The 23,876-nt window shown below is 46.3% G+C and overlaps 1 protein-coding gene across 2 annotated transcripts in view; it reads left to right on the top strand.

Moving 5' to 3' along the window:
- Positions 1 to 23,876, top strand: part of SLC4A9 (solute carrier family 4 member 9) — an 859,184-nt gene that overhangs the window by 515,993 nt on the left and 319,315 nt on the right. For both annotated transcript variants that reach the window (XM_069763883.1, XM_069763884.1), the window contains exon 11: positions 21,918 to 22,189. In XM_069763883.1, coding sequence (XP_069619984.1) covers positions 21,918 to 22,189 — 272 coding nt within the window. The remainder of the gene's footprint in view (positions 1 to 21,917; positions 22,190 to 23,876) is intronic.

Below are 23,876 nucleotides of genomic sequence, written 5' to 3'. Positions count from 1 at the left end.
GGCAGATGTCTTGATGAAAAGGACCATGGCAAAGCAGGAGTCCTCCTTCCATGAAAAGAGTGAGACCCCGCTTTCCAAGAGCATAATAGAGGTACCCGAAGACATACGAGAAGTGTGTGCCAGTAAGGGTGTGCATGAGGCCTTTAGAAAGGCAATAGAGCTGTGTAGTGTGCACTGGGCGCCTGAGACTCAGCAATTGGTCATACTGTCGACTAGGGAAGTCACAGTGAAGCGGGTGGCGGTCCTGAGGGACATGCACCTACACTGCCTCCATACAAAACAGAGGATCATATTGAAGAACAATGAAGCCGCTCGACTTTTGGGGCGTGAAAGGAAACCTCAAAGTTGGCTGGGCTTGGTGGAAGACACAGTTCAAGTACCCAAAGTTCTGGGGGCGAAAGTCATTGGGAGACTTGGGAGAGTGATGCAGGAGATGATGGAGAAATCCGGTGTGAAGAGACTGAGGATAACGGCTGATGACGAGGTTCAGGACATGGGTGAAGATGGGATTGTTCCATTCCTTGTTGTCAGATCCAGGGAGAGTCTTGAGAATATCAGCATGCTCCTGGAATATCACATTGCATACCTAAGAGAGGTAGAGAAGCTGAAACATGAGAGACTGCAAGTTAGTAAACAGATGCAGAACATGAGATGGCAGCCGCCTTCAACCCGAGGTATAAGGACCAGAAGGGACCCTCCAAATAATGAAATGGCAAGTAGCCGAAGACTTTAAACAAGGCAAGAACGTCGAGAATCTGCAAGTGGCAGTTATCTTAGTATGAGACTGAGAGACCTAGACAGTAGCTCCTGTGGTGTACTAAATGGGTCAGACTCAGACCAGACAGTTGGTTCGACCGTAAGACGGACTTATGACCGTACCAACCGGGGACGCCGGCAGTGGAGAGAAAAGTCAGGTAATGGGGCGTCTGACACAAACAGATAATGGCTTGAGGGCCAAAAACTCAAGATGTACATGTTGACTGCCAGGGGCAGGAAAACCCTAACAAGGGTATGATGATGAGGTATGCTCAAACCCGACTGAGAGGGTCCTCTCGACTGGTAGGGCAAGGTGACTTGGTTACCCGATCTCGAGTCCCCTGTTGTCTGACAAATGTTCAACCCCACAGGATTGAACAGAGGGGGGGATATGTGATGCAGTAACCTCTGTTACAGCTAGGGGGCACTGTATGTGCTCCCCAAGACATGCATGGAGGTGTAATGGGGATAGTGAGACAGTGTCCGGCATTGTGGTGAACGACCAGTATATGTCGCAGAGGAGGAGGTCTTCTGCGCTGTAAGTTTCACTTTATATGGGGAGCTGCTCCCTGCAATGCAACCTGGAGTATTTTGTCTTTGATGCACATGAGCAATAATATGTTGTTTAGTGCATCTGGGTCCGGGTTGCAAGTAGCTATGAGAGATGGGAGGGTCTGGCTACCCACATACCTCACCTCTGGGTGAGGGTGCTAACTGTACCCCTTTTTCCTGCGGGAAGTGCAGGTGTTTGAGGACCTGCAGTGATGTCAGGATCACGTGACCAGCCCATGTGATCCATACCTCACCTGTGGGTATGGTTACAAGGTGCATAATGTGACCAGGGTGTGGGTCACATGTTCCTTTATGGGCTCTGAGGGTGGACCTGAATGGTTCTGTGCTGGAAGATCCTGTAAGCCTAGGTGTTGGGAGTGCTGTCTCCCTGAAGAGCATGTGGTGGGACTCTGGTACATGTGGCCTGGGGTGTTGGACAGTCCCAGCCGGGGACGGACGTCCTGAGTAGCTCTCGGATGGGTCACCTGTGTTGAGGACTTTGGACTGACGAGGAGTCTGCCGGTGGAGCAGGAGCTCCTGAGAGGAAACCCCGGGTATGGGGAAAGGACTATGTGCCCTGATAAAGGACAGTTACTGAACTGTACAGTCACCCGATGACTGGAGAGATACAGGCGTGACTATGTGGGTGCTTGGCTTCAGAGCGAGCCTGATTATTGGTCTCTACCAAGTGTGTATGGTCACAGACTTGATGGAGGAGAACCATGCTATGAACAATGCTACTTTGTGTTTTGTGCTGCTGGAGTTTATGGAGTAATTAAACCCAGTTGAACTCTTTGAAGAAAATACTGTCTGGCTGTGTGTTAAAAACCGTACCCGTGTAAACTTATATCGCTGCCAAGTGAGTATTCCCCAACGCGTTAGTGAGCGCTATCTAACAGAGGGCATTTAATTCCCATGGCGCCGCCAACTGTCTTTCCAGTTGAGTATTTGACTACAGGAGACTAACTGCTACTCTATCTATCACATGTCTAAAAAGACTTGCTATGTTGTAGGCTTTGAAATTTGGAAAATTGATCCCACCTTCACTCCTAGTTAGCATCAGTTTTCCCAATGCGATTCTGGGCCTTTTACCCGCCCATATAAAATGGGTAAAAGCTATTTATTTTGTTTATATCTAGGTGTTTGAGTATCAGGGCTAATGTCTGTAGTGGGTATAGTAGTCTGGCAAAGCTGATAATTTTAATTAAGTGGCATCTTCTCAGAAGAGATAGCGGTAGATTCTGCCATCTCTGAAGTTCTCCTAGCATTTTTTCAATGAGAGGTGTATAATTTAGTGAATATAGTTGTGCTGGGAGCCTGCCTATCCTAATTCCCAGGTAGGTGATATGTGTCTTTGCAATATGTAGTTCTAAACCTAGTTTCTTCCATTGATGTGCCGGCGTTTTGTCCCCCAATTCCAAGAGTTCGCGCTTGGCGAAATTGACCTTTTAGCCCTGGTGTTCACCAAATTTCTGTATAAACTGAAAGATATTTCTTATTTGTTCCAGTGGCTGGGACAAAAACAAGATGATATCATCTGCATATAATGCTATTTTAGTGCTGCTAGCACCCACCCTGATTCCCTCAAATAAATCTTAATCTTACATATATTGAGCAAAGGGTTCCAATGCCAAGTTGAACAGTAGTGGTGACATAGGGCACCTCTGCCTGATCCCTTTTATATAAATGAAATGGCTCAGAGAGGAAGCCTAGGGTGTGTATTCTAGCTGTTGGGTCCCTATACACCCCCTTCAGGTATATTCTAAAGTTATATATCTAGAGACAGCTTCCATCTCCCCAGTTGGCTTTTAAATGTACCAAAAAGCCAGTATACTTGTCTGCATAGAAATTGTTCACGTCCTCAGGACTTTGAACTTGAGGTGGATACATTAACTGCAAAATTCCTAAAAAAGGGATATGATGAGTCTCATCTCTTAAATATGAAAGAAATGGTAAGGTGCAAACCACAAACAGAGTTGTTTCAGGGCAATAAGAGTAATAAAGAAAATAACATTATAAATGATATTCCCATCATTACCCAGTACAATACCAATGTACATATCCTTAAAAAAATTGTTGGAAAACACTGGGATTTGCTCAAAGGGGATAAAATAATTGGGGACCAGATACCACCTAACCCCAGATTTACTTTTACCAAAAGCCAGAATCTGGGGAATGCGATTGCCCCCTCAATACCTATTTACAATCAAAGAGGAGGTCCCATTCTTTCCGCTGGAAGTAAGAGACCTGGCTTTGTCCCATGTCATAATTGTGGAATGTGCAAATCACTCAAGCTAATAAAACAATGTACTATCTCAAATGGGACAATGGAATTTAAAATCCGTGATTTCATCACCTGTACCACTATGGGGGTGATCTATTCTCTTAAATGCCCTTGTGGTAAATTATACGTGGGGCGTACGAAACGCCCACTAAATGTAAGAGTGAATGAACACCTTAGAAACATAAAAAATAAATTTTGTGGACATCCACTATCTAAACATTACTTGGATTATCATGATGGACGAGTTAAATGTACTATAATCACTGGTTTAGAAATAATAAAACATGACTGGCGGAAAGGTGATTTTATTAAAAAAAATGTCCAGAGCTGAGAGTAGGTGGATCTTCAACCTGGACACTTTGAGGCTGATTGGCTTAAACAGCGAAGTTGAACTTTATCGGTCGTCCATGACAGCACTACGGAGAGAGGGGATCAGCCCTTCAGGAACAGGAAACCTACAGATACATAAGGGCGGCACCTCTCCCACGCATCAGTTGGTTTCCTGTTCTTTGAGGACAGGATTCCCTTCAGATACTTCGATCACCTATCAACACCCAGGCCGGCTGTCCGACCCAGGTAGCGAGGAGATCTCCTACCTCAGGCAGTGCGGGTCCCTGGAAGCGCCACGGTGGGTCCGGGTAGGACTCCATGACAGTGAGCGGTGCAGCGGGAAGCGGCGTCCGGTGGAGGTCCATCCCCAGTGGCAGCGAGGTGAGTATGTCCCCCCCCTGACGTCCATTCACCCCCCTAGGCCTCGGTCTTCCCCACCTCTGATCCCCGTCGGTGCGGTGCGGTGCAGCGTCCTGTGCGCTCCTTCCGGTTTGGGGGTGGTCGGGGGGGCCGGTCCGGAGCCAGGGGTCGGTCGCCGGCTTTTGCCGCAATCGCCGCTATGCTGCGGCCGTGGGCGGCGATAGTGCGGCGGTGGGCGGCTGGAGGGACCGGCGGTGCCGTCCCCAGGCTTCCGGGCTTGTCCCTGAGCTCTCTGCCCGATACCGGAAGTGACGCCCAGAGGGGGCGGGGCCTAAACCGGAAGTGAAACGCCGGCCATTTTTTAAAAAAAAAACTCCGCTACCCTGCATGCGGCATGCGGCATGAAAGTGGGGGGGGGGGGGGCATGACGCAAGGATCTGCAGGTGTGGGGTTGGATTGGGCCATGCACCTGCACATGTTCCGGATCCGGGGGAAGGGCTATATATAGCCATACAGAGCGCTGCAGGGCTGCTTGTGAGCCCATCTGCAGCTATGGATGAGCCGGAAGCTACCGTCGGTCTGCTGGAGGAGCAGGACAGATCCTCGGAGAGGTCCCATGCGAACCCCCAGGCGAAGACCCGCGGACGCAGTAATCAGCCCAGTCGCAGATCTAAACAAAAGGATCTGGACCGACCCCCCAGTGATCCGGTACCTACCGCTACTGCCTGGGTAAGAGATCTACGTGAACGTACCCTGATGCAGTTTTTTCCTATTTTTATTTCTGTAGGGGAAAAAATGCGCTGGTAAAGTTAAAAACAAGGAGTGCACGCTATGCGCTTGCCCTTTGCCAGACGCCTACCCTAAGAGACTTTGTCAGTCGTGTGTGCGGCAGACGGTAGGAAATAAATTGATGGGAACACGGTATAGCGGTAGCATCGGGGTAAAATTACATAGCCTTTTCTCCGCCCCCATAGGTGGTGGAAGAATCTCCTGATTTTACGTCAAACTTTAGGGAGATTATTAGGAAGGAGGTGAAAGATTCCCTGAAATCCCTGTCCCGGGGGAGCCTTCCAAAAGAAGAAAGGAGCCTAGCGCCTCAGATTCGGATTCGTCCGCTGGCCCTAGTAGGGTGAATGATTCAGACGCCTCTGGCTCCTCAGCGTCCTCTTCGGAAGAGGACTCTAACCGTTTGTTTTCCGTTGGACCAAATGGACAAACTGATTAAATCAGTTAGATCCACCATGGGGGTGGCTGACGAAAGGCCAGAACTTTCAGCACAGGACCTAATGTTTGGCGGTCTAGACCCAAAAAAGCGTAGGTCTTTTCCGCTCAATGACAAGGTACAGAGCCTCATCAAAAGGGAATGGAAGAAGCCAGAGAAAAAAGGCTCCTTTCCACCGGCCTTTAAACGCAGATATCCATTTGAGGACCCCATGGTGAACACATGGGATAAGGCACCAAGATTGGACGCAGCGGTGGCTAAGGCGTCTAAAAAATCATCTATCCCCTTTGATGACATGGCTTCCCTAAAGGATCCTCTCGATAAGAAGGCTGACTCGTTCCTTAAAGGGACATGGGAGATGTCGGCGGGTGCCCTGAGACCTGCTGTAGCTGCGACATGTGCAGCCAGATCAATGATGGTCTGGCTGGATCAGCTAGGATCTAAATTGGAAGAGGGAGTCTCCAGAGATTCTATGTTGAAATTCCTACCATCAATTCAGAATGCCACTGCCTTTCTGGCGGATGCATCTGCGGATTCTGCAAGAATGGCAGCTAGAGCGGCAGGACTATCAAACGCAGCACGCAGGGCCCTATGGCTGAAATGTTGGCCGGGTGACCTTCAATCCAGATCCCGTCTCTGCTCTATTCCGTGAGAAGGGGAATACCTGTTTGGTCCAGTCCTAGACGAACTGCTGGAGAAAGCTGGAGACGAGAAGAAGTTTCCCAATCTACCAACTACTTCTTACAGACGTCCCTTCACAGGGAAAAGATTCTTTCAAAGGAGACCAGCTAGAGACCAGAGCAGATGGGACGGTAAAAAAAGGAGAGGTACTGGATTTATGTTTGGAGGTGGGGGACGTCAGGAGCCATCCCGTGAGGTCAAAAAACCACCCCAATGACTAGTCGCCCCGGTTGGAGGTAGACTATCTGCCTTCTACCCGGCCTGGTCCAAAATCTCCAGTAGCGATTGGATTTTGGGGATAATAGCTACGGGTCTGCGGCTAGAGTTCTCCTCTATCCCTCAGAATTTCTTCAGGATTACCCCGCTCAGGTCCCCTCCAGTAGAACAGGCGGCCCTGGAAACGGAAGTTCACGACCTGCTCAATAAAAATGTCCTATCTGAAGTTCCAGAAGGAGAACAGGGTAGTGGATTCTATTCTCCGCTATTCCTGATAAGTAAACCTGACAGCTCCTTCAGGACAATTATTAACCTTAGGGCTCTTAATAATTTCCTGACCGTTCAATCATTTAAAATGGAAACCATTAACACCGCAATAAAGCTACTGTTTAAAAACTGCTTTATGGTAGTATTGGATTTAAAGGACGCCTATTACCATATCCCTATTTATGCAGGTCACCAACGATACCTGAGGGTGGCGGTACGGTTGGATGGTGTAGTCAGACACTTCCAGCATAGGGCCCTCCCCTTTGGTATATCGGTCGCCCCTCGGGTGTTTACCAAAGTAATGGCTGAAGTTATGGCGCACCTTCATGAGTCCGACATTCTAATAATCCCCTACCTAGACGATCTCCTTATCGTAGGTAATACGGCGGATCACTGTCTGGAACAGTTACATAAAATGATGTCTGCTCTGGAGCGTCTGGGGTGGATGCTAAATATTAAAAAATCACGGTTACAGCCCATGACGGTGCAGCGATTTTTAGGCCTGACCCTGGATTCCCAGGTTCAGGAATGCCGTTTGCCTCAAGAGAAAATTGATCGCTTGCACCTTCAGGTGCTGAATGCCTCTAAAAACCCCACCATGTCCCTTAGAAGAACCATGTCTCTGTTAGGCTCTCTCTCGTCCTGTATTCCAGCGGTCCGATGGGCCCAGTATCATACGAGGATACTTCAGAGCGAGGTGCTGATACAACAAAAAAGGTTGGGGGGATGTCTGGAGAGCCTGCTGACCCTTTCCCAAGACGCTATTGTATCCCTCGGATGGTGGCTAAACCGAGAGAACCTGTCCACGGGGGTCCCCTGGGAATATAAGGTAACTCGTATAGTCACCTCGGACGCCAGCCCTTCTGGGTGGGGGGCTCACATGGGGGATACATTGATCCAGGGGCTTTGGGATCGGTGTCAGATAGATATGTCCTCTAACCTGAAGGAGTTAACGGCCGTAGAACAGGCAGTTAAAACACTCCTTGTCTATCTACAGGGCCACCACGTGCGGGTATTCTCGGACAATCGGGTCACCGTGGCATACATAAACCACCAAGGCGGGACCCGTTCCAAATCCTTAATGTGTGTAGCAGATCGTCTGTTCCAGCTAGCAGAGCAACATCTTCTCTCATTGACGGCTCTTCACATAAGGGGAGCAGAAAACCATATGGCGGATTTCTTAAGCCGCAACACATTGAGGCAGGGAGAGTGGTCTCTGAACGGCTCCATCTTCGACCTCATTGTGCAAAGGTGGGGTCAACCGGAGGTAGACCTGTTTGCCACAAAAGGAAACAGAAAAGTGACACAATTCTGCTCTCTGAACCCCAGAGAAAATCCTCTGTCAGTAGACGCCCTCCTTATAGACTGGAACTTCAGACTAGCCTACGCCTTTCCTCCCTTGTCTCTACTTCCTCTGGTGGTGAGGAAAATCAGGACGGACAAAGCCACAGTGATATTAATTGCCCCCTTCTGGCCCAGAAGGACGTGGTTTCCATGCCTAAGAGCTATGTCGATATCCGACCCATGGGTCTTGCCAGACATCCCGGATCTCCTATCCCAGGGCCCAGTCTACCATCCTCGGGCGGTTGGCCTTCATCTGACGGCGTGGATTTTGATCGGGCGCTGTTAAAGGATAGGGGGTTCTCTCCGGCCCTCATTAACACTCTGCTGAAAAGCAGAAAAACAATCACCACAAAAATCTATGTCAGGATCTGGAATAGATTTCTTCAGAACTCGGGGGTAATAGCAGGGCAGTCAATACCGATTGACCAGATCTTGGAATTCTTACAGAAGGGATTAGATATGGAGTTATCCCCAAATACTCTTAAAGTGCAGGTATCAGCCTTAGGGGCCCTCTTTGGCTGTAATATTGCTGAGAATCACTGGGTCAGCAGATTCATCAGGGCGACAAAACGGTCTAGGCCAATGGTAAAGAATAGGGTCATGCCATGGGACCAGAACCTAGTCCTCTCAGCCATGACAGAGGCCCCATTTGATCCAATTACTTCAGCCTCTATTAAAAATCTATCCCTTAAAGTAACCTTCCTGGTGGCCCTAACATCGGCACGTAGGATAGGCGACATCCAAGCATTATCCAGGGTTCCCCCTTACATGCAGCTTAGGGATGATAGAGTAATACTGTCCCCTGATCCAGCATATCTTCCTAAAGTAGTGTCCAGATTCCACAGAACACAGGAAATAGTTCTTCCATCTTTTCTCCCCAATCCTACTAACGATAAGGAAAGGAAGCTACACACTTTAGATGTAAAAAGATGTTTCCTGGAATATCTAGCAGTAACCGATCCCTGGAAGATAGATAACGCCCTATCCGTGTCCTATCAGGGTAGTAGGAAAGGTCATAGAGCATTAAAATCTACTTTAGCTAGATGGATCAGGGAGGCTATCTCGCTGGCATACGTCTCAAAGGGCAAGCCGGCGCCTGAAGGTCTAAAAGCGCATTCCACTAGAGCTATGGCGGCTTCGTGGGCGGAAAGATTGGAGGTGTCAATCGACCAAATTTGTAAGGCTGCTACTTGGTCGTTTCCAAACACTTTCTATAACCACTATAGATTGAACCTGGGTGCCTCATCTGACCTCTCTTTTGGTGTAAGGGTGCTGCAAGCTGTAGTCCCTCCCTAGTTAGTTACTCTCTGTAATTCTCTCCGTAGTGCTGTCATGGACGACCGATAAAGTCTTAGTTACTCACCGGTTAACGGTGTTTCTCGGAGTCCATGACAGCACCTGTACATACCCTCCCGTCTTCTTAAGTTCTGGGTGTACACCTCTTCCTTTGCTTATATAATTCATGGGTAGTGAATAGTTAATATTGTATTATTGTTTATTATGTATGCTATTAACCTTGGTGGTCCTCTTGTGCTCTGTAAACCAACTGATGCGTGGGAGAGGTGCCGCCCTTATGTATCTGTAGGTTTCCTGTTCCTGAAGGGCGGATCCCCTCTCTCCGTGGTGCTGTCATGGACTCCGAGAAACACCGTTAACCGGTGAGTAACTAAGACTTTTTGCATTCACCCAATTTACTTTGCAGCTTGATTGGACTGGATAAAGGAACTGTGTATAAGAGTTTTTGTCTGTAGTGGACCATCCCTGACGAAGAAGACCGCGATCTTCGAAACGTGAAGGAACTGGTCCTTACAGCGTTTCTTACTTTGGATGGTCACGTGACTACCTACGTCACGCAAGGTCCTGTTCGGCGTCTGCAGCACCACAGGTTTTGAGCGTCTACCGGCTCTTGTCGCGCACCATTAGTGAGGACAGTGTAGGGGTGTATGTCTATTTCTACATTGGATTCCATCTGGGCATCATTCAAAATCGTTTTTCCATCTTTGAGACTGATGTAAGGTAACCGCTAGCACTATGCACTTTATTCAACTGAACTGCTGACTACTTTGCGGTACTTGGATTATTTTCTCAGAATTCGGTGGACTATTGTATATGTATAGTTATTGTATAGATGTGCGGATTGGGTTTTATGAGGGTTGACTTTGTGCTATTTGTTTTATTACATTTCTATTAAATAGGTAGTTGTGTTATCAAGAGGTGGAGACTTTATGCACAGCGCAAACAACACAGTGTTCTCTATATTTAATTCTTGACAATACTTGTGGTTTTTGTCCTGTCTTGTAGCTGCAATTTTTCTCCTAAATATTGCCATTTCTTGCGCCAACCACCACACATCTTAAATGGTTTATATTCTAAAGTTGCCCTTTATGTTAAACAAGTCCAGAGTTACCCCAGCCAGTCCCAGCTAACATTATCAAAAGCTTTTTCTGCATCCAGAGCTAGCAAAGCCGGTTTCTCTCCTGACTGGCTAGGGCAACCTACTCCATCCAACACAGTTTGTACCTTTCGTATGTTTTTCACTGCTGCCCTACCCTTAACGAATCCCACTTGTGCAGGGTTCACCAGTTGGGGTAATACTACTGCCAATCTGTCCGCCATTATTTTTGACACAATCTTCTGGTCTACATCAATAAGGGAAATGGGTCTGTAAGAGCAGGCCTCGAGGGAGTCCTTGCCTGGTTTGGGTATGACTTTAATATGTGTTTCTTTAGATCTTTCTGGTATGACCCCCCTTAAGAGAATGGTGTTGAAATAGTTTGCTAGCAGTGGGGAGATATGTTCCCTGAGGGCCCTATAAAACTCCCCACCAAATCCATCTGGGCCTGGCGCTTTCCCATTTTGAAGATGACTTATGGTTTGCCTCACTTCTCCTTCTGTTATTTCTGCATTAATTGCATCTTGATGTTCTTGTATTAGTTTTGGAAGAGTGACTTGTTGGAGGAATTATTTACCCTCTGCCAAATTAGTATGTGAGGGTTTATACAATTCTTTGTAAAAGTTTTGTAGTGTTTCATTGATTTTCCTGGGGTCGTAGGTTATATTTTCCTGGCCATCTCGTAATCTACCTATTGAATTCGCCTGCAGTCTCCCTTTTGCCAGTCTTGCCAGCAATTTCCCCGCTCTGTTCCCATATCTCAGCAATTCATCCTCCTGCCTAAAGCATCTGCTCCCTCCTATCAATCCTGATTTCAACTCTAGTTTGGCCAGCTTCCATTGTTCCCTGTTTTGAGTTGTGGGGCTCTGCAAAAACTTTGTATATAGATTTCTAAGCTTCGCACTAGAATCTGAGTATTTTTCAGCTACTCTTTTCTTGAGTGAGGCCACAAACCTCATAATTTTGCCTCTTAGTACTGCTTTCGCCGTATTCCAGTACAAAGCACGTTGGTTTCCGTGTTCCTTGTTATCCCATTCAAATTCCTCTCACCAGCCCCGTAAGTTGTCATTAAATCCCTCATCTTTTGTAAGATACGCTGGAAATTTCCATATGTAATGTGTTTCTTTTATCTGGTTATACACCTAACCAGATAAACTATACCACCTAACTATAAACTGCGTTTGGCCTACTTGTTTGGTTGGGCTTACTGTTATGACCTGGTGGTTAGGACAATAATGGACCTGGAGGTTAAGAGCACACGGAATGACCTGATAGTCACCAATAATATAGGACGAGCTCTGAGACGTGGGAACTCTGCTGACCGCAATCCCTAATCCTATCACACACACTAGAAATAGCCGTTGATTGCTCCTAACGCTCCCTATGCAACTCGTCACAGCCTAAGGAACTAGCTAGCCCTGAAGATAGAAAAATAAAGCCTACCTTGCCTCAGAGAAATTCCACAAAGGAAAAGGCAGCCCCCCACATATAATGACTGTGAGTAAAGATGAAAATTACAAACACAGAGATGAAATAGATTTAGCAAAGTGAGGCCCGACTTACTGAACAGACTGAGGATAGGAAAGGTAACTTTGCGGTCAGCACAAAAAACTACAAAGAGGGCGCAAAAAGACCCTCCGCACCGTGAGGCGCTCCCTCTGCGTCCCAGAGCTTCCAGCAAACTAGACAAAAATCAAAATAGCAAGCTGGACAGAAAAATGGCAAACAAGAGAAAAACAAGCAGGAACTTAGCTTCTGCTGGGAAGACAGGTCACAAGAACGATCCAGGAGTGAACTAGACCAATACTGGAACATTGACAGGTGGCATGGAGCAATGATCTAAGTGGAGTTAAATAGAGCAGCCAGCTAACGAATTAACCTCGTCACCTGTGGAAGGAAACTCAGAAGCCGCAGCCCCACTCACAACCACCAGAGGAAGCCCATGGACAGAACCAGCCGAAGTACCATTCATGACCACAGGAGGGAGCTTAACAACAGAATTCACAACAGTACCCCCCCTTGAGGAGGGGTTACCGAACCCTCACCAGAGCCCCCAGGCCGACCAGGACGAGCCAAATGAAAGGCACGAACCAGATCGGCAGCATGAACATCGGAGGCAAAGACCCAGGAATTATCTTCCTGACAATAACCCTTCCACTTGACCAGGTACTGAAGTTTCCGTCTCGAAATACGAGAATCCAAAATCTTCTCCACCACATACTCCAACTCCCCCTCAACCAACACCGGGGCAGGAGGATCAACGGATGGAACCACAGGCGCCACGTATCTCTGCAACAACGACCTATGGAATACATTATGGATGGCAAAAGAAGCTGGAAGGGTCAAACAAAACGACACAGGATTGAGAACCTCAGAAATCTTATACGGACCAATGAAACGAGGCTTAAACTTAGGAGAGGAAACCTTCATAGGAACATAACGAGACGACAACCAAACCAAATCCCCAACACGAAGTCGGGGACCCACACAGCGCCGGCGGTTAGCGAAACGTTGAGCCTTCTCCTGGGACAATGTCAAATTGTCCACCACATGAGTCCAAATCTGCTGCAACCTATCCACCACAGTATCTACACCAGGACAGTCCGAAGACTCAACCTGCCCTGAAGAGAAACGAGGATGGAAACCAGAATTGCAGAAAAACGGCGAAACCAAAGTAGCCGAGCTGGCCCGATTATTAAGGGCGAACTCAGCCAAAGGCAAAAAGGACAACCAATCATCCTGATCAGCAGAAACAAAGCATCTCAGATATGTTTCCAAAGTCTGATTAGTTCGTTCGGTTTGGCCATTTGTCTGAGGATAGAAAGCCGAGGAAAAAGACAAATCAATGCCCATCCTAGCACAAAAAGCTCGCCAAAACCTCGTAACAAAATGGGAACCTCTGTCCGAAACGATGTTCTCCGGAATGCCATGTAAACGAACCACATGCTGGAAAAACAATGGCACCAAATCAGAGGAGGAAGGCAATTTAGACAAGGGTACCAAATGGACCATCTTAGAGAAGTGATCACAAACCACCCAAATGACCGACATCTTTTGAGAGACAGGGAGATCCGAAATAAAATCCATAGAGATATGCGTCCAGGGCCTCTTCGGGACCGGCAAGGGCAAAAGCAACCCACTGGCACGAGAACAGCAGGGCTTAGCCCGAGCACAAGTCCCACATGACTGCACAAAAGAACGCACATCCCGCGACAAAGACGGCCACCAAAAGGATCTAGCCACCAAATCTCTGGTACCAAAGATTCCAGGATGACCAGCCAACACCGAACAATGAACCTCAGAGATAACTCTACTAGTCCATTTATCAGGGACAAACAGTTTCTCCGCTGGGCAACGGTCAGGTCTATCAGCCTGAAATTTTTGCAGCACCCGCCGCAAATCAGGGGAGATGGCAGACAAAATTACCCCCTCTTTGAGAATACCCGCCGGCTCAGGAACACCCGGAGAGTCGGGCACAAAACTCCTTGACAGGGCATCAGCCTTCACATTCTTAGAGCCTGGAAGGTACGAAACCACAAAATCAAAACGGGAGAAAAATAGCGACCAACGAGCCTGTCTAGGATTCAACCGTTTGGCAGACTCGAGATAAGTCAAATTCTTGTGATCCATCAAGACCACCACGCGATGCTTGGCTCCTTCAAGCCAATGACCCCACTCCTCGAATGCCCACTTCATGGCCAACAACTCTCGATTGCCAACATCATAATTGCGCTCAGCAGGCGAAAACTTTCTAGAAAAGAAGGCACATGGTTTCATCACCGAGTCATCAGAACTTCTTTGCGACAAAACAGCCCCTGCTCCAATTTCAGAAGCATCAACCTCGACCTGAAATGGGAGCGAAACATCTGGCTGGCACAACACAGGGGCAGAAGAAAAACGACGCTTCAACTCCTGAAAAGCTTCCACAGCCGCAGAAGACCAATTGACCACATCAGCACCCTTCTTGGTCAAATCAGTCAATGGTTTAGCAACACTAGAAAAATTACTGATGAAGCGACGATAAAAATTAGCAAAGCCCAGGAACTTTTGCAGACTCTTCACAGATGTCGGCTGAGTCCAATCATAAATGGCCTGGACTTTAACAGGGTCCATCTCGATAGTAGAAGGGGAAAAAATGAAACCCAAAAATGAAACCTTCTGAACTCCAAAGAGACACTTTGACCCCTTCACAAACAAAGAATTCGCATGAAGGACCTGGAACACCATCCAAATATACAATCAGGAATTTATCCAGGTACTCCCGGAAGATGTCATGCATAAAGGACTGAAATACTGATGGAGCATTGGAAAGCCCGAATGGCATAACCAGGTACTCAAAATGGCCCTCGGGCGTATTAAATGCTGTTTTCCATTCATCACTCTGTTTAATACGCACAAGATTATGCGCACCACGAAGATCTATCTTGGTGAACCAACTAGCCCCCTTAATCCGAGCAAATAAATCAGACAGCAGCGGCAAAGGGTACTGAAATTTGACTGTGATCTTATTAAGAAGGCGGTAATCAATACAAGGTCTCAAAGAACCATCCTTCTTGGCCACAAAAAAGAACCCTGCTCCCAATGGTGATGACGACGGGAGAATATGATCCTTCTCCAAGGATTCCTTTACATAACTCCGCATAGCGGCGTGCTCTGGCACAGATAAATTGAACAGTCGGCCCTTAGGAAACTTACTACCAGGAATCAAATTGATAGCACAATCGCAATCCCTATGAGGAGGTAGGGCACTGGATTTGGGCTCATCAAATACATCCCGGTAATCCGACAAGAACTCCGGGACTTCAGAAGGGGTGGATGACGAAATAGACAAAAATGGAACATCACCATGTACCCCCTGACAACCCCAGCTGGACACAGACATAGATTTCCAATCCAATACTGGATTATGGACCTGTAGCCATGGCAACCCCAAAACGACCACATCATGCAGATTATGCAACACCAAAAAGCGAATATCCTCCTGATGTACAGGAGCCATGCACATGGTCACTTGGGTCCAGTACTGAGGCTTATTCTTGGCCAAAGGTGTAGCATCAATTCCTCTCAATGGAATAGGATACTGCAAGGGCTCCAAGAAAAAACCACAGCGCCTAGCAAACTCCAAGTCCATCAAATTCAGGGCAGCGCCTGAATCCACAAATGCCATAACAGAATAGGATGACAAAGAGCAAATCAGAGTAACGGACAAAAGAAATTTCGACTGTACCGTACCAATGGTGGCAGACCTAGCGAAACGCTTAGTGCGCTTAGGACAATCAGAGATAGCATGAGTAGAATCACCACAGTAAAAACACAGCCCATTCCGACGTCTGTGTTCTTGCCGTTCAGCTCTGGTCAAAGTCCTATCACATTGCATAGGCTCAGGTCTGTGCTCAGATAATACCGCCAAATGGTGCACAGCTTTACGCTCCCGCAAGCGTCGATCGATCTGAATGGCCAAAGACATAGACTCATTCAGATCAGCAGGCATGGGAAATCCCACCATGACATCCTTAAGGGCTTCAGAGAGACCCTTTCTGAAAATTGCTGCCAGGGCACATTCATTCCACTGAGTGAGTACAGACCACTTCCTAAACTTCTGACAATATATCTCTACCTCATCCTGACCCTGACACAGAGCCAGCAAGATTTTCTCTGCCTGATCCACTGAATTTGGTTCATCATAAAGCAATCTGAGCGCCGGAAAAATGCATCAACATCACGCAATGCCGGATCTCCTGGCGCAAGGGAAAATGCCCAGTCCTGAGGGTCGCCACGTAACAAAGAAATAATGATTTTCATTTGTTGAACAGGGTCATCTGAGGAGCGAGGTTTCAAAGCAAGAAACAATTTACAATTATTTTTGAAATTCAGAAACTTAGATCTATCCCCAAAAAACAAATCAGGAATTGGAATCCTAGGCTCTAACATCGGATTCTGAACCACAAAATCTTGAATGTTTTGTACCCTTGCAGTGAGATTATCCATACAAGAGGACAGACCTTGAATGTCCATATCCACACCTGTATCCTGAACCACCCAGAGGTAAGAGGAAAAGAGAGACAAAACACACTGCAAAGAAAAAAAAATGGTCTCAGAACTTCTCTTATCCCTCTATTGAGATGCATTAATAATTTGGGCCACCTGTACTGTTATAACCTGGTGGTTAGGACAATAATGGACCTGGAGGTTAAGAGCACACGGAATGACCTGATAGTCACCAATAATATAGGATGGGCTCTGAGACGTGGGAACTCTGCTGACCGCAATCCCTAATCCTATCACGGTGCGGAGGCGCTCCCTCTGCGTCCCAGAGCTTCCAGCAAGCAAGACAAAAATCAAAATAGCAAGCTGGACAGAAAACTGGCAAACAAGAGAAAAACAAGCAGGAACTTAGCTTCTGCTGGGAAGACAGGTCACAAGAACGATCCAGGAGTGGACTAGACCAATACTGGAACATTGACAGGTGGCATGGAGCAATGATCTAAGTGGAGTTAAATAGAGCAGCCAGCTAACGAATTAACCTCGTCACCAGTGGAAGGAAACTCAGAAGCCGCAGCCCCACTCACAACCACCAGAGGAAGCCCATGGACAGAACCAGCCGAAGTACCATTCATGACCACAGGAGGGAGCTTAACAACAGAATTCACAACAGCCTACTAACGGTGTCTGCCGCTCCTTGCTTTTTTCCTCCACTGAACAAAGCTGAGCCTCCATTTTCATCCTGTTTCAGATATGAAACTGCATTTGGCCTACTTGTTTGGTTGGGCCTATTAACGGTGTCTGCCGCTGCTTGTTGTTCTCCTGCACTGTACAAAGCTGAGCCTCAATTTTCATCCTGTTTCAGATATGAAACTGCATTTGGCCTACTTGTTTGGTTGGGCCTACTAACGGTGTCTACCACTGCTTGTTGTTCTCCTCCACTGTACAAAGCTGAGCCTCAATTTTCATCCTGTTTCAGATATTAAACTGCATTTTGGCCTACTTGTTTGGTTGGGCCTACTAACGGCGTCTGCCGCTGCTTGTTGTTCTCCTTCAACTGTACAAAGCTGAGCCTCAATTTTCATCCTGTTTCAGATATTAAACTGTATTTGGCCTACTTGTTTGGTTGGGCCTACTAACGGTGTCTGCCGCTCCTTGCTTTTCTCCTCCACTGAACAAAGCTGAGCCTCAATTTTCATCCTGTTTCGGATATTAAACTGCATTTGGCCTACTTGTTTGGTTGGGTCTACTAAGGGTGTTTGCCACTGCTTGTTGTTCTCCTCCGCTGAACAAAGCTGAGCCTCAATTTTCATCCTGTTTCGGATATTAACCCCTTCATGACCTTGGGATTTTTCGTTTTTCCGTGTTCATTTTTCACTCCCCTCATTCCCAGAGCCATAACTTTTTTTATTTTTCCGTCAATTTGGCCATGTGAGGGCTTATTTTTTGCAGGACGAGTTGTACTTTTGAACAACATCATTGGTTTTAGCATGTCGTGTACTAGAAAACGGGAAAAAAATTCCAAGTGCGGTGAAATTGCAAAAAAAGTGCAGTCCCACACTTGTTTTTTGTTTGGCTTTTTTGCTAGGTTCACTAAATGCTAAAACTGACCTGACATTATGATTCTCCAGGTCAGTACGAGTTAATAGACACCTAACATGACTAGGTTATTTTTTACCTAAGTGGTGAAAACAAATTCCAAACTTTGCTAAAAAAAAAAAAAAAAAATTGCGCCATTTTCCGATACTCGTAGCGTCTCCATTTTTCATGATCTGGGGTCGGTTGAGGGCTTATTTTTTGTGTGCCGAAATGATGTTTTTAATGATAGCATTTTGGTGCAGATACGTTCTTTTGATCGCCTGTTATTGCATTTTAATGCAATGTCGTGGTGACCAAAAAAACATAATTCTGGCTTTTCAAATTTTTTTCTCGCTACGCTGTTTAGCGATCAGGTTAATGCTTTTTTTTAATTGATAGATTGGGCGATTCTGAATGCGGCCATACCAAATATGTGTAGATTTGATTTTATTTTGATTGATTTATTTTGATTGGGGCGAAAGGGGGGTGATTTAAACTTTTATATTTTTTTAATTTTTTTCACATTTTTTTTAACTTTTTTTTACTTTTGCCATGCTTCAATAGCCTCCATGGGAGGCTAGAAGCAGGCACAGCACGATCGACTCTGCTACATAGCAGCGATCTGCTGTTCGCTGATATGTAGCAGAAAATCAGGTGTGCTGTGAGCGCCGACCACAGGGTGGCGCTCACAGCTGCCGGGGATCAGTAACCATAGAGGTCTCAAGGACCTCTATGGTTACAGTACTGAAGCATCGCCGACCTCCGATCATGTGACGGGGGTCGGCGATGTCGTCATTTCCGGCCTCCCGGCCGGATGCGGTAATTGAATTCCGCTGTCTGCGTTTGACAGCGGCATTTAACTAGTTAATAGGCACGGGCAGATCGCGATTCTGCCCGCGCCTATTACGGGCACATGTCAGCTGTTCTAAACAGCTGACATGTCCCGGCTTTGATGCGGGCTCACCGCCGGAGCTCGCATCAAAGCGGGGCTTCTGACCTCGGACGTACTATCCCGTTCGAGGTCAGAAAGGGGGTTAAACTGCATTTGGCCTACTTGTTTGGGCCTACTAACAGTGTCTGCCGCTCCGTGCTTTTCTTTTCCACTGAACAAAGCTGAGCCGCCTGTTTACTCCTGTTACCAATTTTGATATGCATTTGGCCCACTTTATTACTTGAGCCTACTAACTGTGTCTGCCACTCATTACAGTTGTCCTCCACTGAACAAAGCAATGCCGCTAGTTTAGTCCTGTTACCACTTTTGAACTGCATTTAGCCTACTTTATTATTTGGGCCTATATCTGTGTTTCCTCCTCATCCTCCCCATTGGCCAGCCACTGCTAGATGAGTCTGCTGGTAGATTGACCCAGACCACTACATTCCCCTTGCACTCTGCACAGCCAGAATCTGACCCTGCTGAAAGTCAGGTTCCCCTTCCCGCATACTATACCACCTTACACGCGGACAAAGAGGAAGGTGCAGATGAAAGTGCAGGTTCCTTCATCAGGTGGGGGAGGATACTCATTGGCACTGGCACAGGGCCCCTCATAGCACGCAAAAGTGTCTGTGGCAGTGGGAGGCGCCGCCTGCTGTCAAACACACCGCCGTACTATGAGGGGCCCTGTGCCAGTGCCAACTAGTAGGCCCCCCCTGCTTGTTCAGGATCGCAGCACTTGCAAAGTTGAAATACTTACCTCTCCCTGCTCCACCGCCGTGATGTATTCCGCGTTTCCCAGGCCCACGAAAATCTTGAGCCAGCCCTACCCCCCACAACTTTAGCCAAATGAGACCCTATTTTCAATGCCTAACTATTATTATGAAGTAAATTAAGATTGACAAGCTTCAGTAATACGAATTGATGTTTTTGGCATTAAAATGGACACTGTAGGTGTTTTCCTGTCCTCCACTCACTGCCGACTTTGATTCCTCATTGACCATTGACTTGCATTGGGTTTTGTGTTTCGGCCGACCCCGACTTTTTGCAATAATCTGCCGATTTCACCCGACCCGACTTTTGAGAAAGTCGGGTTTCGCGAAACCCGACTCGATCCTAAAAAAGTAAAAGTCGCTCAACTCTAGTGAGGAGCAAAACCAAGTGATAGACTCAAATCACGCAAATGTTTTCTACTGGTAAGGTGATAGAATGATATTTATTTTTATTACTCACTTACATAGCACCATTAATTTCCACAATGTTTAATAGACAACTCCATCACTGTCCCTATTGGGCTTACAGTCTTAATACCTTATTAATATGACCTCAGGTTGTGAGATTAAAGCAGGGTACCCTGTAGAAATCCACATAAGCTGCGTCCTGGCGCGGCTCCTCTCTAGCACTTGCTCCCGGCTTCCGCAGCTCGTCGGGTGCACGCCGCATTCAGCTCTGCGCATACGCACCTCTAATTCCCCTGCTGGCGCTCCTTCCCGTCCTCTCCGTCATCCTGGAGGACTGTAACCTGGAAGTGTCTCCCACGCTAATATGTAAACCGCTTCCTGACGCTACTCAGTGCCTGATGTTCATTTGTGCAATCAAGTGCTTCTGGCCGCCCGTGGTCTCTGTGCGTTCCTTGCCCTCTGACCTTGGGTCTCTTCTTTTCTCTACAGTGCCTTGCCTGTTTTCTGTGTTCCTGCCATGTTTCCATCAGTTCCTGTTTCTCTGTGGCACCTACTCTGCTCCTGTGTCCCTGCCTTGCTCCTGTCAGCCTCTGTGTCTCTGTAATGTTCCCGCCAGTCTCTGTGTCACCATAGTGTTTCTATCAGCTCCCTCGTCTCTGCAGTTCCCATCTATCCTGAGTTCCTGCTGTCATCGCTAGTCCATTATTTTCCCCTTTTTTCCACCTTGATCCTCTAGCTTCCGTGACGATAGTCCCTCGCGGGCCTGCCCCTAACTCTCTCTGTATAGGGTGCGGTCCATCTCGTCAGCTTGTCCGTGAGGGGTTCGACGTCATGGTCCAGAGGGTCCACTTTTCGCTTTTTATCTATGAATCGTCACAGTTGTCCTTGGTGGGATATGAACGTAGGACCTCAGCGCTGCATTGTAAACCACTGAGCTACCATTTTTTTGCTGGGCAATGTCAAATATAATAACCTATCATTTTTAGCTTCAAGCAAACATTAGCATACTTGAGATATTGTTCAATCATGTGGAATTATACTCTGATTCCTTTACCAAACTTTCTTTAGAATAAATAACTAAACTTTGTAAACATCTGGGGGCTTGCTATTTGGACAAGTAAAATGCAAGTGTAATATATTTTTCTAGATGCAGCACAATGTAAAATAGTCATTCATAATTATAATAGAGATGGCAATTAAGAGTAAAATGACAAGCCCATTGACCTAAGTAAAATATATAGTAACTGGGCACTTTCCAGCATTCTTATTCTTTCTAGTAGGAATATTTTTAAGGAGGTGTCCAATTTTTATTGAGGCTTATGTATAGGTCATCAATATCTGATCAGTGAGGGTGCAATACTTGGCACCCCAGCCGATCAGCTGTTCCTGGTGCAAGTGGTGGCTTGATGTGCTGAGTGCTACATATTATAATTGCATAGAGGCTTCAGCTGGGTACTGCATGTCCATGCACTATTGATTCATATAGTGGGTGGATCTGCAGTTCCTGGCTGTGACCAATATTCCTTTTATGGAGCTGTGCTGTGCAGCTCCATATCTCAGCATATACAGCTTCCGTCAGCATCGAGGACAGATGACAGCTGGGTGTATCAAGTATCGCACCCTCACCTATCAGACATTGATGACCAATCCTAAGGTTGGGCCATCATTATACATGCACTGGACAATCCATTTAACATAATCACAAATGAAAATGTCATGAAAGTCATGCCTGTTGCAAATGTACACATCTATTTATTGTATGCATGTACCTGTTTGTTTTCGTAAAACCTAAACTTTCTAATAGTTTTGTACATATTGTTCATTAAGTTTTTCTTTTTCAGAGACTACAATTTGGAATACTTAGAATTTAGACTTTGGATTGGACTCTGGGTGGCATTTTACTGCCTAATTTTGGTTGCCACCAATGCTGCTTACTTGGTTCAATATTTCACTCGTTTTACAGAAGAAAGTTTTTGTGCATTAATAAGCTGCATTTTCATTTATGATGCTGTGAAAAAGATGCTAAACCTTGCTGATGACTTTCCAGTTAACTGGAAATACAATATAAATAACATGACCCAGTACCATTGTAAATGCAATTTTCTTGAAAAGGGTAAGTAGTACTAATGTGTTTGTTATTCCAAAATTACATTTGGGCAGTAAACGTTGTAGACATTTATCCATCATATAATCAACATGTAAGCTATTTTTAGATTTTTTTTAGATTTTTGAAAGTTCACAAAAAAGACAAATCAATATGATATGGGAGGAAATGTTTTCAGTGTTGTGAGCTTTTATTTTTATTGATATAGTGGCTTGTGAAAGTTTTCACCCCTTGACATTTTTTGTTTTGCTACCTCACAACCTGGATTTTCACAGTTTTTTTTTTTAGAGTTTGCATCAGTTCAAGTTAATAACATGTCTACAACTGTGAATATTTGGTTTTCTTTCTATTGTGAAGCAAACAACAAATTGGACAAATTAACTGAAAACTTCTTTGTGAATAACTATTCAGCACCCCTAAAGTCATTACCGGTACTTTGTAGAGCCTCCTTTTGCCACAATTATAGCTGCTTGTAGCTTTGGATAAGACTTTATGAGCTTTTCACATCTTGCCACTGAGATTTTTTGCAATCTTCAAGTCTGACCACAGATTCTGAATTGGATTAAGTTCTGGGCGTTGACTAGGCCACTCCAAAACATTTACACATTATATTTTAGACCACTTGAGTGTTGCTGTAGCAGTATGCTTTGGATCATTGTCTTGTTGGAAGGTGAACCTCTGTCCCAGTCTCAAAACACCAACAGACAAACAGGTTTTGCTCCAGAATACCCCTGTATTTTGCACCATCCATTTCCCCCTTGACTCTGACCATTTTCCCTGTCTCTGCTGCTGAAAAATATCCCCATAACATGATGCTGCCACCATCATGTTTCACTGTAGAATAGTTGTTCTTGGGGTGAGGAGCAGGGTTGGTTTGGTCGGTGCCAGACATAGCGTTTAACTTGGTGGCCTGTTATGAACTGGTGATTTAGAACCACAATGGACCTGGTGGTTAAGAGCACAGAAAATGACCTGATAGCTACTAATAACATAGGACGAGCTCTGAGACGTGGGAACTCTGATGACCGCAATCCCTAATCCTATCACACCACACTAGAGGTAGCCGTGGAGCGCTCCTGACCAGACCTAGGCGCCTTGGCACAGCCTGAGAAACTAGCTAGCCCTGAAGATAGAAAAATAAGCCTACCTTGCCTCAGAGAAATTCCCCAAAGGAAAAGGCAGCCCCCCACATATAATGACTGTGAGTTAAGATGAACATACAAACACAGAGATGAAATAGATTTTAGCTAAGTGAGGCCCGACTTACTGAACAGACCGAGGATAGGAAAGATAGCTTTGCGGTCATCACAAAAACCTACAAACAACCACGCAGAGGGCGCAAAAAGACCCTCCGCACCGACTAACGGTACGGAGGTGCTCCCTCTGCGTCCCAGAGCTTCCAGCAAGCAAGACAAACCAATAGAGCAAGCTGGACAGAAAAAATAGCAAACTAAAGTAACACAAGCAGAACTTAGCTTATGCAGGGAAGACAGGTCACAAGAACGATCCAGGAGAGAGCAAGACCAATACTGGAACATTGACTGGAGGCCAGGAACAAAGAACTAGGTGGAGTTAAATAGAGCAGCACCTAACGACTTAACCTCGTCACCTGAGGAAGGAAACTCAGAAGCCGCAGCCCCACTCACATCCACCAAAGGAAGCTCATGGACAGAACCAGCAGAAGTACCACTCATGA

Source organism: Ranitomeya imitator, chromosome 4 (assembly GCF_032444005.1).
Source record: "Ranitomeya imitator isolate aRanImi1 chromosome 4, aRanImi1.pri, whole genome shotgun sequence".
Taxonomy (NCBI): domain Eukaryota; kingdom Metazoa; phylum Chordata; class Amphibia; order Anura; family Dendrobatidae; genus Ranitomeya; species Ranitomeya imitator.
This window is presented reverse-complemented; position numbering and strand designations above follow the sequence as displayed.